The following is a 14,001-nucleotide window of genomic DNA, read 5'->3' as shown; positions in this document are numbered from 1 at the left end:
TTTGTACTTTTGGTACCATTTTGATTCAAACTGATATACAGTCTCGAGTTTTTAATACCAACTAATTCATTCGGGTGAGACATCGTAAGATGTCATTCCTATGGCCATTCCTTTAATACTTCTGGCTCTCGGGAGTCTCTTGCCCTTTTCTTATGAATACAATGATTCAAGGGACCCTGGAGTTATAGTGCATACTTTGCTATTTCCAGAAGTATACGCATAAGATCTCAGTGCCTCTGGAAAGAAGATATTGAGAGAATTTTGTGGACATGTATTCTCCTCCGGAATCTAATCGTAAAAAAAAATTTTGCATTGAAAATAATGTCTGGCTTGTCGATTGTTCGTCTAGGGGAGGTGAAAATTGGACGGTTCATGCTGGCGAGATCGCCTAGGGTGTGTGTAGAGCGGCTCTTTCTCACAACTAGGGGGTTCTAGACTAGATAGGAAAAAAACCACGCGGAGCGCTCTTCCAAAAGCCTATTCAAACTCCTCCGTTAGAAATGTCTCACCACGGAGACATTGGCCGGTTTTTTGTTCTCTAATATGTTGTCTATGAATTTCTTTTTCTGTTAGCCAGCTTACCGATCATGACTGCATTGTCTCATTTTGTGCTTCTTCTTGCTCCGTGCAGGATCGTCATACCAGCGCCCTAATTAGTCATGGTCGTAATCGTGGGGGCTCAATTACATGGACTGTCTTCGTTGATACCAACTGGACAATTTACACTTCAATATTACTTTATAAAATTTAAAAAAATAATAACAAACTAACTATATATAAACATCTTTAATTTTTTAATATTTTAAAATTTATTAATGCAATAATATAAATATTACTTATTAATTAAATATAATATTAAAAATACAATTTAAAATTTTATTTTTTATATTATAATTATTATCCAATTACAAAACTAATTTATTAGTTAATATAATATTAAAATATAAGTAATATAGTATTTTTATGATAAATTTAATATTATTATCTGATTAAAAAATTATTTATTAGTTAATATAATATTAGAATACAATTAATGTGCTACTATTTTTTAGGATAGAATTAGTATTATTATCTGATTAAAAATTATTTATTTGTTAATAATATTAAAATATAATTAATATTCTATCTCTAATCCTTAGGAATTTAATTTATTAATTAATAAATTAATAAAAAATTATAAAATTACACATAAATTTAAATTTCATGTTTCAAAAGTAGTACATATATCAAAATAAAAATTAAGCACACATTAATAAAAAAATTAGAATTCAAAATTTAATTTTATATCTAGATTATTATATGTACTAAGTCCTTTCTCTATCTAGAATGTGTGGCGAGTAAATGCGTTTCTCTTTTTCTTTTTCTCTATAAGAATTAAATATTTAAAAAATTATATAAAAACAAACTATATGTTAGTTATTTTTAATAGAATTCACATATATGTATATATAGGGTAATATCTATAAATCACTGAAATAATTTTTTTAATTTTTTGTGTAAATAATAAACTCAAAAGATTACTTGGTTGCATAGTCTTTTAAAATGATTTTTCTTGCTTAGTTTTGCAAGTTATTTTTCCTTTCATTGCTATTTAATTAGATTTAAGATATTGAAAAGAATAGCATTTTGAAAATACTTAATAATCATAAATTTAAAAATACAATAATTTTATTTTTTATATTATTAATTTATCTATTAAATTTTATCAATTTGAATAGAATTTATTATTATTAAGAGATTATGATATAGAAATTACTCTATTCATAAAATTTTGTATAATTTATTTATAAAATAAAATTGAAATTAAGAAATTTTATGAATATTTTATCTGAATTAAATTCTAAAAATAAAAACAAATTTTTTTATATGAATTAGTAAATCAATATGTTATATAATTTTTAATTATATCTTCTTACTTTATCTTTCCTTATGCCTCTTATCTATATTCTTTCAATTATAAATTTTTCAAAAATAATATCTATTTCCATTTAAAATTAATTCTATAACTATTAATAAATATATTAAACATAAAAAAATTTATATAAATAAATTTTAACTAAATATATACATTCCCTGCATAATTAGTTAAATATCTTCCTATGCATTTGATTATAATATGACCAATAAGTATAATGTATAATGGAAGGCAAAAGTAGCCCTCTTTTTCTTCTCCACTATTCTAAACTTTCTCTCTACTATTCATCCTCGTATTCAGAAAAACAAACTTAATCATTGGGGTGGTATCACTCAAATTACTTGGCTTTGCAGAAAGCACAAGTGTTATTATTATCACAATTGATTTTTATTACCAAGATTATTGAAATGTTTCATATATTTTAAGAGAGGGAGATAATTTTGGGGCATGAAATAAATAGCATGCACTATGAACATATATTTTAATGGCCTAATTAAATTCTTCAAATCATATCTATGATTTATTCCATTTTTCACTTACTTTTCTTTAAAATTTCAAAAATGTCTTTCGTTTCTTTATCAGGTTTGAATTATTCTGATAAAGACTTTGATATCCCAACCTAATATTTCTTCCAAATCCAAGTTCAACATATCATTTTCAGCAAACGAGTTGCATCTCTTCTTTTTCTATTTTCCCACCATTTTGTTGGTCGTTAGTTAATTAGCTGCTTGTCAAAAGATTTGAAGAATATATTTAGCCCTTAGGATCTCTTTGAAATTGTTGGGTAAAATGTCAAATATTTTCATGGCTAATTAAGCAGTAAGAGTAATCCTAAAAATAGTATATTAATGCGAAAGTGTGAGTTGATATGGGCCGGGGGGTAAAGGATTCTACTGGTTAAATGCTGATGGCTAGATCAGGTACTATTTCTGGGAACTTCACAGTTAGAGAGGCTGACGCAATAAGCATTAGGGAGGCTTTATCAGGTGGATAGATGTATCATAGAATCAGATGCAGCCGAAGTCATCCAAGGCTTGAGGAGTCCTCAATGTTTCTCTTCAGGTGAGTGTAATTCTAGATTTATTCATAGATCTGTGAATAGTGAAGCTCATTTATTTGTTTGGTAACGTCAGGTCTTAAAGAGTAGTTTGTTGCCAATGTATTTGTTATCGTTTATTCACATCAATGAGAGTTCGTTTGGATTTCAAGAAAGAAAACAGTAAGAGTGAGTTGAGCTACATTAATGCAGTATAGTTTAAATCACCATGTTCCATGCGTAGCAAAACCCATGTCTGAACCAGGCATGTATCACATTGCAAAAATAAGGATAGGTTTATAGGTACTCAGTACCTACGTACACTAACAACAACAGTTCAATTATATATTAAGAAACTTGAAACTTGAAACTTGAAACATGACCCCTTCTACTTTTCTTGGAGACAAACAATAGAAACCAGCAACGCTGTTCTGTTCTGTGCATTTGATAGAGCGGACAGTAAGTCTGTCTTTTGACGAGGATGTATCTGCGGTGGTTTTTTCATATTTCTTCTTGTTCTAGAAAGAGGTGTAAAGAAGTGAAACTACCTCAATTACTATATATGTCTAGTTGTAATCAACTAGCTTTAGTAATAATCAGAAGCTACAATTTTAAAATGGAAGGTGCTGGAAGTATTTATACCTCGTATAAGTATAAATAGGTCATGTATTTCCTTTGGCCTTGATATTAGTTGTATCATGGATGCTTGAAAGTTGGATGGAGATGAAGAATTTTCTCCAGTCTTTGTGAAGATCGTTTTAACATGAATACTGAATACTGACATTTATTTTAAGTTAAATTATAATTTTTCGAGTGGAGATTGCTCCCATTATTCCACTTCTCCCTTCATTTTAGCAGTTAAAAGAATAAAAAATGAAGGGTGGCGGAGGAGTACAAAGACTAACACACTGCGTGTTTGCCTTCCAAAGTTCCCACCTATTTTGATGGGATTCATCTGCCGACAAGGACAGAAATTTGTTCAATGCTATTCCCGAGAACAACGCATGAACCATGCCACTTACTCTTTTGTTTCTAAAATAATATTCTTTTCATTCCTCTACTTCCCATTTCTTTTTTAAATAAAATAAATTTTAATTTTTATATTAATTTTTTCAATTCTATTCCATTTTTTTATATTAGAACAAGTTACTCTTTAATTAATTTTTTATAATTAAATTTATTCAATATATTTTTTAATTTAAATGAATTATTAAAATGTGAGAATAAATATGAAATTGAAGAAGTAATAATTAATAATAATAATAAAGATTAGAAATGAGGTGAGAGAATATATAATATCTTATTTTATTTATTTGTAAAGAAAAGAAAACTGGGGGATAAATTAAAGCAGGAGGAAGAAGTCTCTTAATCTCCAAATAAGGGGAAATCTTGATCTCTCCTCTTCTTCCTCCCATCATTTCAAAACAGAAAAAGGTTAATGTTTCTTACTGTCGGCACACCCACCAAATGAAAAGGCCATTTGCCTCGTAAGTGTTACAAAAGGTTACAACTTCGAACCTTCGTTCTTTTGAGCAGTAAAATTAATGCTTAATCATTTTACTTATTGGTTTCATCACAAAATATCATTCTTATGGCTATTGAACCATTTGATAATAGTAAGTAACAGTTAAAGTAATAATGGTAAAACTAACAGACTTGTCAATTCTGAGAATCTTTTTTTTTTCCTTCTTTCTGTTTGAAAACTAGATATTGAATAGCAGGTCAACTAAAAAACTTTCTTATTTATTATTATGTGATGGAGCATGAAGATGAGGTTTGAGATTATTAATTATCAAATTACTGTCAACTAGTTATTTATCTATGCACTGTAGGATCGTTATTATTGTTTTAATTATAAATAATAATATAAATTAAGTTTATAAAAAACTGAATAAAATTTCTAATATTCTATAATTATCTATTTTCCTTTAAAAATATATATAATTTAAAAATTCTTAATTATATTTTTAATAAGATTTTTAGTATTTAAAATTTTATTAATGCAATAAATAGAATTATTATTTTAGAATAATTTGCTAATCTTTTTATTTATTTAAAATTAAACTACAAATATAACTAATATGTTACTTTTTAAAATTAAAAATCATTGTATAACTAAGAAACTTATTTATTAATCAATATAATATTATAAAAATAAATCATTATCTTAGAAAAATAAGTTATTAATTATATAATGAATAAAAAATTACACATGAACATATACATCTCATAATTAATCACATTTATGGTCGATTTTTTTTTTTCTGAAAGGTGGTTGGTTTGTATTTTGAGTCTTACTATTTTGGTTGATTTGTATTTTTAAGTTGGTTAATCGTTTTTGTCTTTGATTTTTCCTGATCTACTTGGAAACTTTTTCAGAGTATCAGGACAAGGAACAAACAGCATTTTAATATAAGCGTGGGAGGGTGGGTGCGGTGACGATTTTGAATTTCACCATTTTGTGGTTTAAATGTGATCGCTGAGTTGATTGGTAGTATGTGGGCTTGGACTTTACATTCTGTATATTTATGGGCTCAATCTGTAATTTATGTGCACCTTCTTTGCAAATCTCATTGGTGTACTAATTTCTGTTTTTGTTCCATTTTGCTTGCATGACAGACCCAACTATAGTCGAGGGTATCATGACTTTATCTTTTGAAGATATCATTGATTCAATTTGCTTTAGGGTTTTATGAAATTAAAGAATTTTGATTAGTAAAGTATTGGTGCACAAATGTCAAAGGACACCGCCATATATATTCAAGGCTGCACAAAATAGTGAAATATGTAATTTAATTCGCTGTAATGAAAAAAACATTATCAGGATTTGACATATTGCGAATCCTCTTAAAAGGTGTCTTTAAGATGGTCTTCGTATGGAACAAACCTTACAATCATCAATTCAAAAGGGGAAAAAAAGAAACTCAATGCATTTTAAACAGCGACATCATATGGTTTAATTAATCATAATCACATCAAGGCTTTCCTTGTATAAATCTACAGTAAAAGAACTTGCTTGTATAAACCTTACAATCTTGTTTCCGTCTAATGGTAAAGCTGTCCATGCTAAGCTATCAGGCTTTTTTATGGTTTTGTCTGGTGGTAAAGCTTTTTATGGTTTGATGTAAAGAGTAGAGGAGCTTCTCGTTTGATTATACAGATTGACTTGGATCATCGAACATGAGATACGATTTCTTTTTCGTAATCCCTGTTGTATTTGGAATGTAAATTTCCAAGAAAATGAAAGAAATGTAAGCGGAGAATTCTTTTTATAGATACTCGCCCATTTAAACTTCAAATGATTTCTTATTGTAAGATAAGAAATTCAATTTACAAGCAGACTCTCAATTCTAATGCGAATAAAAAACCCTTTACTTCTCCCTAAATTGAATTGGTCTGAACATGGATGCAGATAACACAGCTAAATAGAAATGGAAGATTCCCATCAATTTCTAGTAATGACTAGAAAAGCAATTCTCTCAGGAAACTAAGGCCACCACTGTTACTCTTTGAAGTCATCTTTGTCATCGACAGGAATTGGTCTGTTCCTCCAAAACACTGCAAGAGCACTCCCCCCGAGCTGCAAGGCAGATTAAGAAAAAATTGAGATTGTTAAAGTAATGTTGACAAAAGATACCTGAACAGTCATTGACAGCACACAGAAAACATATAGTTTGAGCTCTGACTGAATGCAGTAATATACTTACTGCCATGCAGACAACACTAACAGCTGAAGGCACAGCCACAAGGGGGTTTGTAAAGTGTTTCTGGGCAAGCAAAAATCCAAGTGCTGAGCTCTGTTGAGTACAAGAGAAAGAGTTGGTGAAACTGAGAAAAGTAAATGGTTTAGAGAACATTTCTAAGTTCTGAGACATAAATGCATGATGTGTCATGTTGTAGACTCCGCAGATACAAGTAGAACCATACAAACGAATATTAAATTTTTTAAAAAGAAAACAAACCATGGCAACTCTAAGCAAAAGGGGATTCAGCATGTTGTACTGGTGAATATTCAATTATAAAAATGGAAGATCACGTGGCTTAGCTAATCAACAAGTTGTCAAAGAGTAATAATATTTGTACATTACTAATTAAGGTATCTTAATTCATCATAGTTGATAAAGTTAACCAGCAGTTAATCTGCCAAGGTAACTTTCGTATTCTGCACATTCAGAATGTATGATCCATGGTTACAAACTGCCCAGTAATTTTCATGGCATAGTTCCTTCTATCATTTCGTATCTTCACTTGATTTCTAAAATTTCCAAACAGAGCTAAATCAAACAAGTTATCATTTTTTTAAAAGTTCATGTACTATTTGAGTGCTCCATAAAAATAAGTCTATATGCATATGTCGATGGTACCACATAAGCATCAGAAGAAGCAAACTAGTATGTTGTGGGGGATAAAGGAGGTAGGGTACTTCTATGGAAAATAGTAGGCAAATCCAAGAAATTCATCTTAATATTTACCTGCATCCCACATTCAATGGATATAGTACGAGAGGTAGATTCACCAAATGATATTTTTGACAGCCAATAACCAAGAGCAAATGCAGCACCATGGAGGAGAGCCACTGGCATTATCAGTTGTGCTCCTTGGGTTTTCAAGACATCGGACACTTGCCCAATCTATGAAATGGTGATTAAGGTAAGTCCTTAATGAAGCAGCTATTTCCAAAATATAAAATGAAATTTCAAAACCATACAAGTACTTTCACTAGATATATTGGGACTTACAGGGCTTGCACAGAGTAAGGTTGTGAGGATAACTCCAATCAAAGGTGTGACTGTGACTATCTTTGAAGTGAATTTAGGGAAAAATTCATTTGATAGCACTGTCATATAAGCAAGAACCCAAGTTATAAGAACACTTTTGAGTTAGAGAATACTGTCATATGAGCAAGAATGAAATAGGATTTTCTAAATCAAACTATATACAAAACACTCATTGGGTAAGACAACACATAGATCTCTAACTCTAGTGCAGCTAACTTGAATGCATTAATCTTTGAACAACCTTCTATTACCTCCAATAATAGTTGGCACTAAAACAACCTGAAAAGTGCTGATAGCCAGTCCCTGAAAAGATGGCAGGAAATGAAAGTTGTCATAAAAGTTGGAAATGCACAAAAATTTCTAAACTGAGAGATATCTTATAGATCTTCCAGCGCATTCCACCCTCATATTTCTCGTATCAATGCTCATGTGAATGCTTCACTGTACTGTGAGCTTATGTCAAAAATGTGTTCATACAATGTAAACATAACTACTCAGTTATTCTGGATTTAGAATAGAAGACTCCTGAATGGCTCCTTGGACCTCAACCTGCCATGTAATACAAGATATACTCGGGTTTAATTGGTCTGGTTGGGTGTCTAGCAATTATTTTCATGGCACAGAGAACCTCTTTTGGTTTTGCTGCTCGTGCCATGTATGGAACTACTTGCGTAGTGCCATTGGGCAGCTGTCGATGTGCCTGGTGAATCAATCATACAACATATTTGTTTCTTCCAATCACGAGTTTCACATCCTAAAAACTTAGGGGGCTCTAGGGTAGGAAATCATCAAGCCTTTTTGACGTACCGCAGCATCAACTGGAACAAGCTGCCCAGCAAGGAGCTTAGTGAGGAGCGGCGTCATGATTATAGCTCCAATGGTTGAGCACCTAGAGGAATTCCAGAGAATATTAGGAGACATTTAACTCTAAAGATGAAATCTAAAGTTAACAGAAAAGGATAGATGTAATTTATTTCGCGAATTATTTTTTTTACAAGAAGCCACAACCACTCACCTTAATAACAAGAGAATACGTCACAAATAAATTTGTCAACCATATTAAACAAAGAAGATTATCCCATATATGTATTTTCCGTTACACGCATAATCACACTCGTATTTACATTTAAAGCATAAAATGCCCAAGACAGTTAACTTTTCCCCTCTATTTCAACCTTCATGCCATGTACAAAAGTATTCCAAAGATAATTCTCTCCTCTACTTGTACAACTTAGCTAGCAGAACAATATATCGCACTAAAAAAAGAGGTGCAGAGCTATATTATATTAAGAACAAGGTTCAGCTACTCTTCTAGAAAAAAAAGAGCTCAACCTATTCCAATTTTAAAAGGAATTACCTAAAGGAAAACAATAGTGATAATACTAAGTGGGTGATTCTGGGCATGATTGCTTTGACAATTAGCAAATACTGTGCAGATTAGCCATACATTGTATATCTTTGTCTGAAAAATTATTTCCACATGGGAAAAGAAAAGAAAATGTCAGCTCTGATATTTCCTATGCAAAGAACTATAAGGGATCTAGTCATATAACACCTTGTTGATGAAATTCAGAAACTGATGCATATTACTAACAACAAACCAGATTAAGCAACAAAATATTAAATCAAAATAAGGTAGGCTAGAGATGATCAGTCTAACTTAACATGCATACATGCATACAACTTGCACTCACGTTGTCATAAGAACAGAAAGCGCTACATTTCCCTTCGATATATAGGTTGCAACATTAGATGCCTGACCTCCAGGACAACATGAGACCAAAATAAGACCAGTTGCAAGAGGTGCTGATAGTTTGAGAGTCTGAAAATCACATGGAGAGTTGTTAGCGCTTAGAATTTTAATCAAGGTCATCTGATAAATTACAATGAGGAGAAGCTATTTACAGAATTCAGAATGTTGTGTAGGGCAGGACTTGCTGACACCAAAACTTATAATTGACCTGTGAGGGAAACTGATTTTGGCTCATTGCAGGTTCCAGTGTTATAGAACCTCACAACTAAATTTGAAGCACAGTATCTGTGTGACCCATAAAGACTGATAATTGAAAGAACATATTAATAAAAGCAAAAGGGTAACTCCGTATTCAAATTCCATTCACCAGAAGCAGTAAAAATCCTAGAGCAAAAGAAAACAATATATGCGCTATTTGATTCCTTGAGCTAGGTACTCCTAAAATATCACTTCAATCCAGACAACATTAGTGGAAGAAGGAAGAGTTAACGATAATTATTCATTTTATCATTTTAACGACTTTGAAGCCCCCAAACACACCTAGAATCAAGTTATTTCAGTGACAAAAACATTGAGCACTAATGTTGCTATTTGTCATTGTTGCTCAACTCAATTTTAGCAAAGCTGTGAACAGATGAATGCATAAACGAGAAGGAATACAAAACATGGGAAAAACAATGTGATATGAAGCAAAATGGTGAATAATACCATTGCAAGAGCGAAGCCTAACATGGGCTTGATTAAGTACTGAGCCAGAAATCCTACACCTACCTGCAACACGGGAATAAATAATTTAGAGAGAAGGGAAAGAAAGAAACCTCGATTTAATATATATAATTATTCTCATTGCTTACAGTCCATGGATTTCTTAAACATCGTCTAAAATCTTCAAAAGTCAAAGTCAATCCCATTGAAAGCATGAGGAAACCCAGGCCAAGGGTGAAGAGATCTGTCTCCAACCATGTGACCTAAAAAAAGGCACCAACAGTTAGTTAAGCAACAGCAACTTTCTTGGTATGGAAGAAAGAAAACAACACTTAAATATTACCGCAGCTGGCTTGTAGATGCCAACGATGGTGCCCAATATGACCTAGTCACGCAAATAAACATTTAGGAGCAAAATCAATGTTCTTGAAATAAACATTTTACACTCAAGAACAGTTTTGCAATAATGTCTAGTGATTATTCTAAAGTCTGATAAAATTATACCAAAGATACATGAGACATACCCACACAGGGAACAGAGTCGTAAGAGTTTCAATTATTTTTTCATACATGCTCATTCCAGCTGGTGTGCTATTGGGAACATCTTCAGACACATCTGCAGCCGCCTTGCACAAAACTTGGGATTTGCTTTATAAAGCAGTGGAAACGTTATGAACTTATGATGCATAAAAAAGGAAGTCATCAACATAAAGAAGAATCTTTTAATTTTCCATTATGGCAACAAACTAAATAGGCTAAAAGAAGACCTAATTAACTAAATAATTGACTGAAAAAGAGGATATAATCAAAGGGCAACAATAGATACAGTGATTCGTTACTTATGTTTCTATTTTATGAATAATTAATTAATTATAATAAAAATATTTATGCCATGGTTCATAGCACCAATCATTTTCCATAACCAAAAGTAACATACAAGTACTAGTCTGCTAGACCTGAGAATGGGGAGGACAGGAATAAAGTTTAAAAGTACTTGTACCAAACTGTAGGATAAAAGTCCAACTAGAAACGGTAATCATAGAAAGGTTTGTTAATGCTATGCTCTTCGTACAATTTAACTAGCCTCTAACCCTCCGCTAATATCGTTCTTGCGTGATCATATAACATTTTAATTAAGAATAAAGCGCACAGACCAACAACTCAGGTTCCAATAGATACCTGGAAGTTTGAATGACACGAAAAGGGGCATCAACAGCAACAACTGGACTTGTTGGCTTGCTTTGAATTGCACAAGTTCTTCCTTTATCAGCTAAAAAACTCCCATTTCTTATGTCTTAACATTCAAATGCACCACAAAGAATTGATTATTAATTAAAGCACATAGTTGAACATTCAACACTTCAAAAAGAAAAAGAGGAAGCAACTCTCAATGAAGAAACAAGAAATCCCAGATAATAAAGAAGGCAAGCAAACACTACCCAGGAAGCAAATAAATGAAATCAAAGCCAAAACAAGACATACCCAGAGAAGATATTGTTAGCCGAGAAGGAAAACCAGAGCTTGGTCTATAAATAGATTTACAAGTTTGTAACTTGCAATCTTTGAGCACAAATCTAGACATAGAAGCCATTTTATCAGAATAAGGAATAAATCAAGTTGGGGTATTGGGTTTAAGTGGGTTTTTAGAAAATTAGAATTTTGACACCACGGGAATGGCTCCAAAATGAAAGTCCGTGTTTAAAAGATTTAAATTTTAAAGAAAAAAAGAAGTATATGAATCGTGGAAACCGATGAACCACACACACCAAAGTGTGCTTCTATCCATTCATGGGCTGATTCAGTTGCTGTTGTTTTCGAACATCATCGAGGAAATTTGTCATGTTTGTTGTCGTGTGGAGTTTTATTCTGGTCCCACTTAGTCCTCCAATTCTGTTTGAGCTGAAACTATCAAAGAGAAAGTGATGGGATGGATTTTGATTTTCAATAATTCCGTCTCTGGAAAATTTAGTTTTGGAGTACTTCCGGCCTACCTCCACCGTCGATCCATTGTCATATCAGCATTATGAACTTGGGTCTATTAATACATATTTAAAAAAAAATGTAAATTCAACTTATAATTTTAACGAACAATAAAAATAAAAAGATCCGCATCAAATATACGATTCTCCACTTTTAAAAACAGAAGCTCTCCATACAAAACTCATTTAACCCAAGATATAATTATTTCTCCACTTTCAGAAAATTATTTTTCCTGGTGTATATATAATTTATATAAAATAAATGTAAGTGATTTTCTATCAAATTTAAAAATATTATTTTTAATTTTTTTTATATAATCCTTTATTATATATGAAATTATCATATATAATTTTTTTAGAATGAATATATTTTATACGCATAAACATGTCTTATATACTTGATGAACCTTAAATAATACTTTGATGAATCTATTGTTAGTAGATGAAGAATTAGTTGATTATAATCTATGATTAATGAATTTATGTGAAACATTTGATAGACTCAACTGATATTGTAATGAATTTGTTGTTTGTAGATAATGAATCTATTGATTAATAACTTATGAATATAGATTTATTTTTATGCTCATGTGACATATTTATTACTTTAATCTTGTATATTCATTTGTTAATGATATAAGGTTTATTATTAATAAAAACCATTTAATGGATTACATTCTTATGTTATTAGTTATTATTTCTTATAATTATTATTTTACATGAGCAAAAAAGGTAGAAAATATATTGCAAAAAAAATGTGTAACAAGAATTTATAAAGGCAAAAAAAAGATTTATAACTGATAATCTCATAATGACAGTATAGATCCAGATATTTTTTTGAGTAATGTGAGAAATAAGATAAAAATATTTTTATTGATGCCAGCGAAATTGATGAATCTAATGATATAAAATCTTAATGAGAGTCTTTTGTCATGTGTTCTATATCTTTACTTACTCTTTTAATAATAAACCTCACTCTTAATGCATACTCACTGTATAAACCATAAACTTCACTAACAGATTTGACATATAATCTAAGTAAATTCTGAACAGTTGCATTATTTTGATTATCAACTATAAAAATAGAAAACATAATAAATATAATGATGAACCTATAATTCACACATAATGAACCCATTCTATTTCAATAATGAAACTGTTATAAAAATTATGAATAAAATGATGAATTTCTAGTTCATATATAATGAAACTCAATGTACTATAGAATAAATCTATTCCATTTCAAAAATAAAACTATTATTAAAATTATAAATAAAATGATGAAGCTTTAATTCATATTTTATGAACCTCAATGTTAATGACCAATATGGATATAAATCCATATTTACATTGAACATTCAGCTGCAGATATAATTTGTTCATTTACAATTTTTAAATTCATATCCATTCACTACTCCATCAATCAATTTATTTACAAAATTGTGAACTTAAGAAGAAAATAAGAACAGAAAAAAAGAATGAAGAAGTTTAGCTTGTCAAATAAATTTTTTTCATAAATAATGAAGAGAAAAGAAAAGATTATGCAGCAGAGAAGATAATGATCTTGTTCATTATAAACTATGAATAATGAATATATTATTTCAACGTGTATAAAATATTTGATGAATCTAATGTTATACTGTGATAAACCTGCATTGTTATCACTGTCAACTATAAAAATAGAAAACATGATGAATTTAATAATAAACATATAATACACACAAAATGAACCTCAATTTAATACATAATAAACATATTTTGTTTCAACAATATAATTGTTATCATAATTATGAATATAATGATGAATTTTTACTGTAAATATAATGATACTAAAT

At 30.4% G+C, this 14,001-nt stretch overlaps 1 protein-coding gene across 1 annotated transcript; it reads right to left on the bottom strand.

Annotated features, from left to right (window-relative positions):
* Positions 1-6,203: 6,203 nt before the first annotated feature.
* LOC8284860 (sodium/pyruvate cotransporter BASS2, chloroplastic) lies at positions 6,204-12,191 on the bottom strand. Its single transcript, XM_048372119.1, has 13 exons — positions 11,670-12,191; positions 11,367-11,481; positions 10,712-10,835; positions 10,531-10,572; positions 10,337-10,450; positions 10,191-10,253; positions 9,424-9,551; positions 8,537-8,618; positions 7,981-8,032; positions 7,691-7,788; positions 7,424-7,582; positions 6,659-6,748; positions 6,204-6,531 (listed from the first exon to the last, which is right to left on the bottom strand). The coding sequence occupies exons 1-13, from the start codon at positions 11,776-11,778 to the stop codon at positions 6,454-6,456; spliced, it is 1,254 nt and encodes a 417-aa protein (XP_048228076.1). The 5' UTR covers positions 11,779-12,191; the 3' UTR covers positions 6,204-6,453.
* Between the last annotated feature and the right edge of the window lie 1,810 nt (positions 12,192-14,001).

The sequence above is a fragment of the Ricinus communis genome, chromosome 3 (assembly GCF_019578655.1).
Source record: "Ricinus communis isolate WT05 ecotype wild-type chromosome 3, ASM1957865v1, whole genome shotgun sequence".
Lineage (NCBI taxonomy): Eukaryota > Viridiplantae > Streptophyta > Magnoliopsida > Malpighiales > Euphorbiaceae > Ricinus > Ricinus communis.
This window is presented reverse-complemented; position numbering and strand designations above follow the sequence as displayed.

What these genes read in the sequence shown, in the direction of transcription:
- LOC8284860 (XM_048372119.1), bottom strand. Translation starts at nt 11,778, where the DNA reads ATGGCTTCTATGTCTAGATTTGTGCTCAAAGATTGCAAGTTACAAACT. An exon ending in GCTAACAATATCTTCTCTGG is followed by an intron (nt 11,482 to 11,669) that starts GTATGTCTTGTT and finishes TTGAATGTTAAG; the next exon opens with ACATAAGAAATGGGAGTTTT. An exon ending in AGTGCCAACTATTATTGGAG is followed by an intron (nt 7,789 to 7,980) that starts GTAATAGAAGGT and finishes CTTATATGACAG; the next exon opens with TGCTATCAAATGAATTTTTC.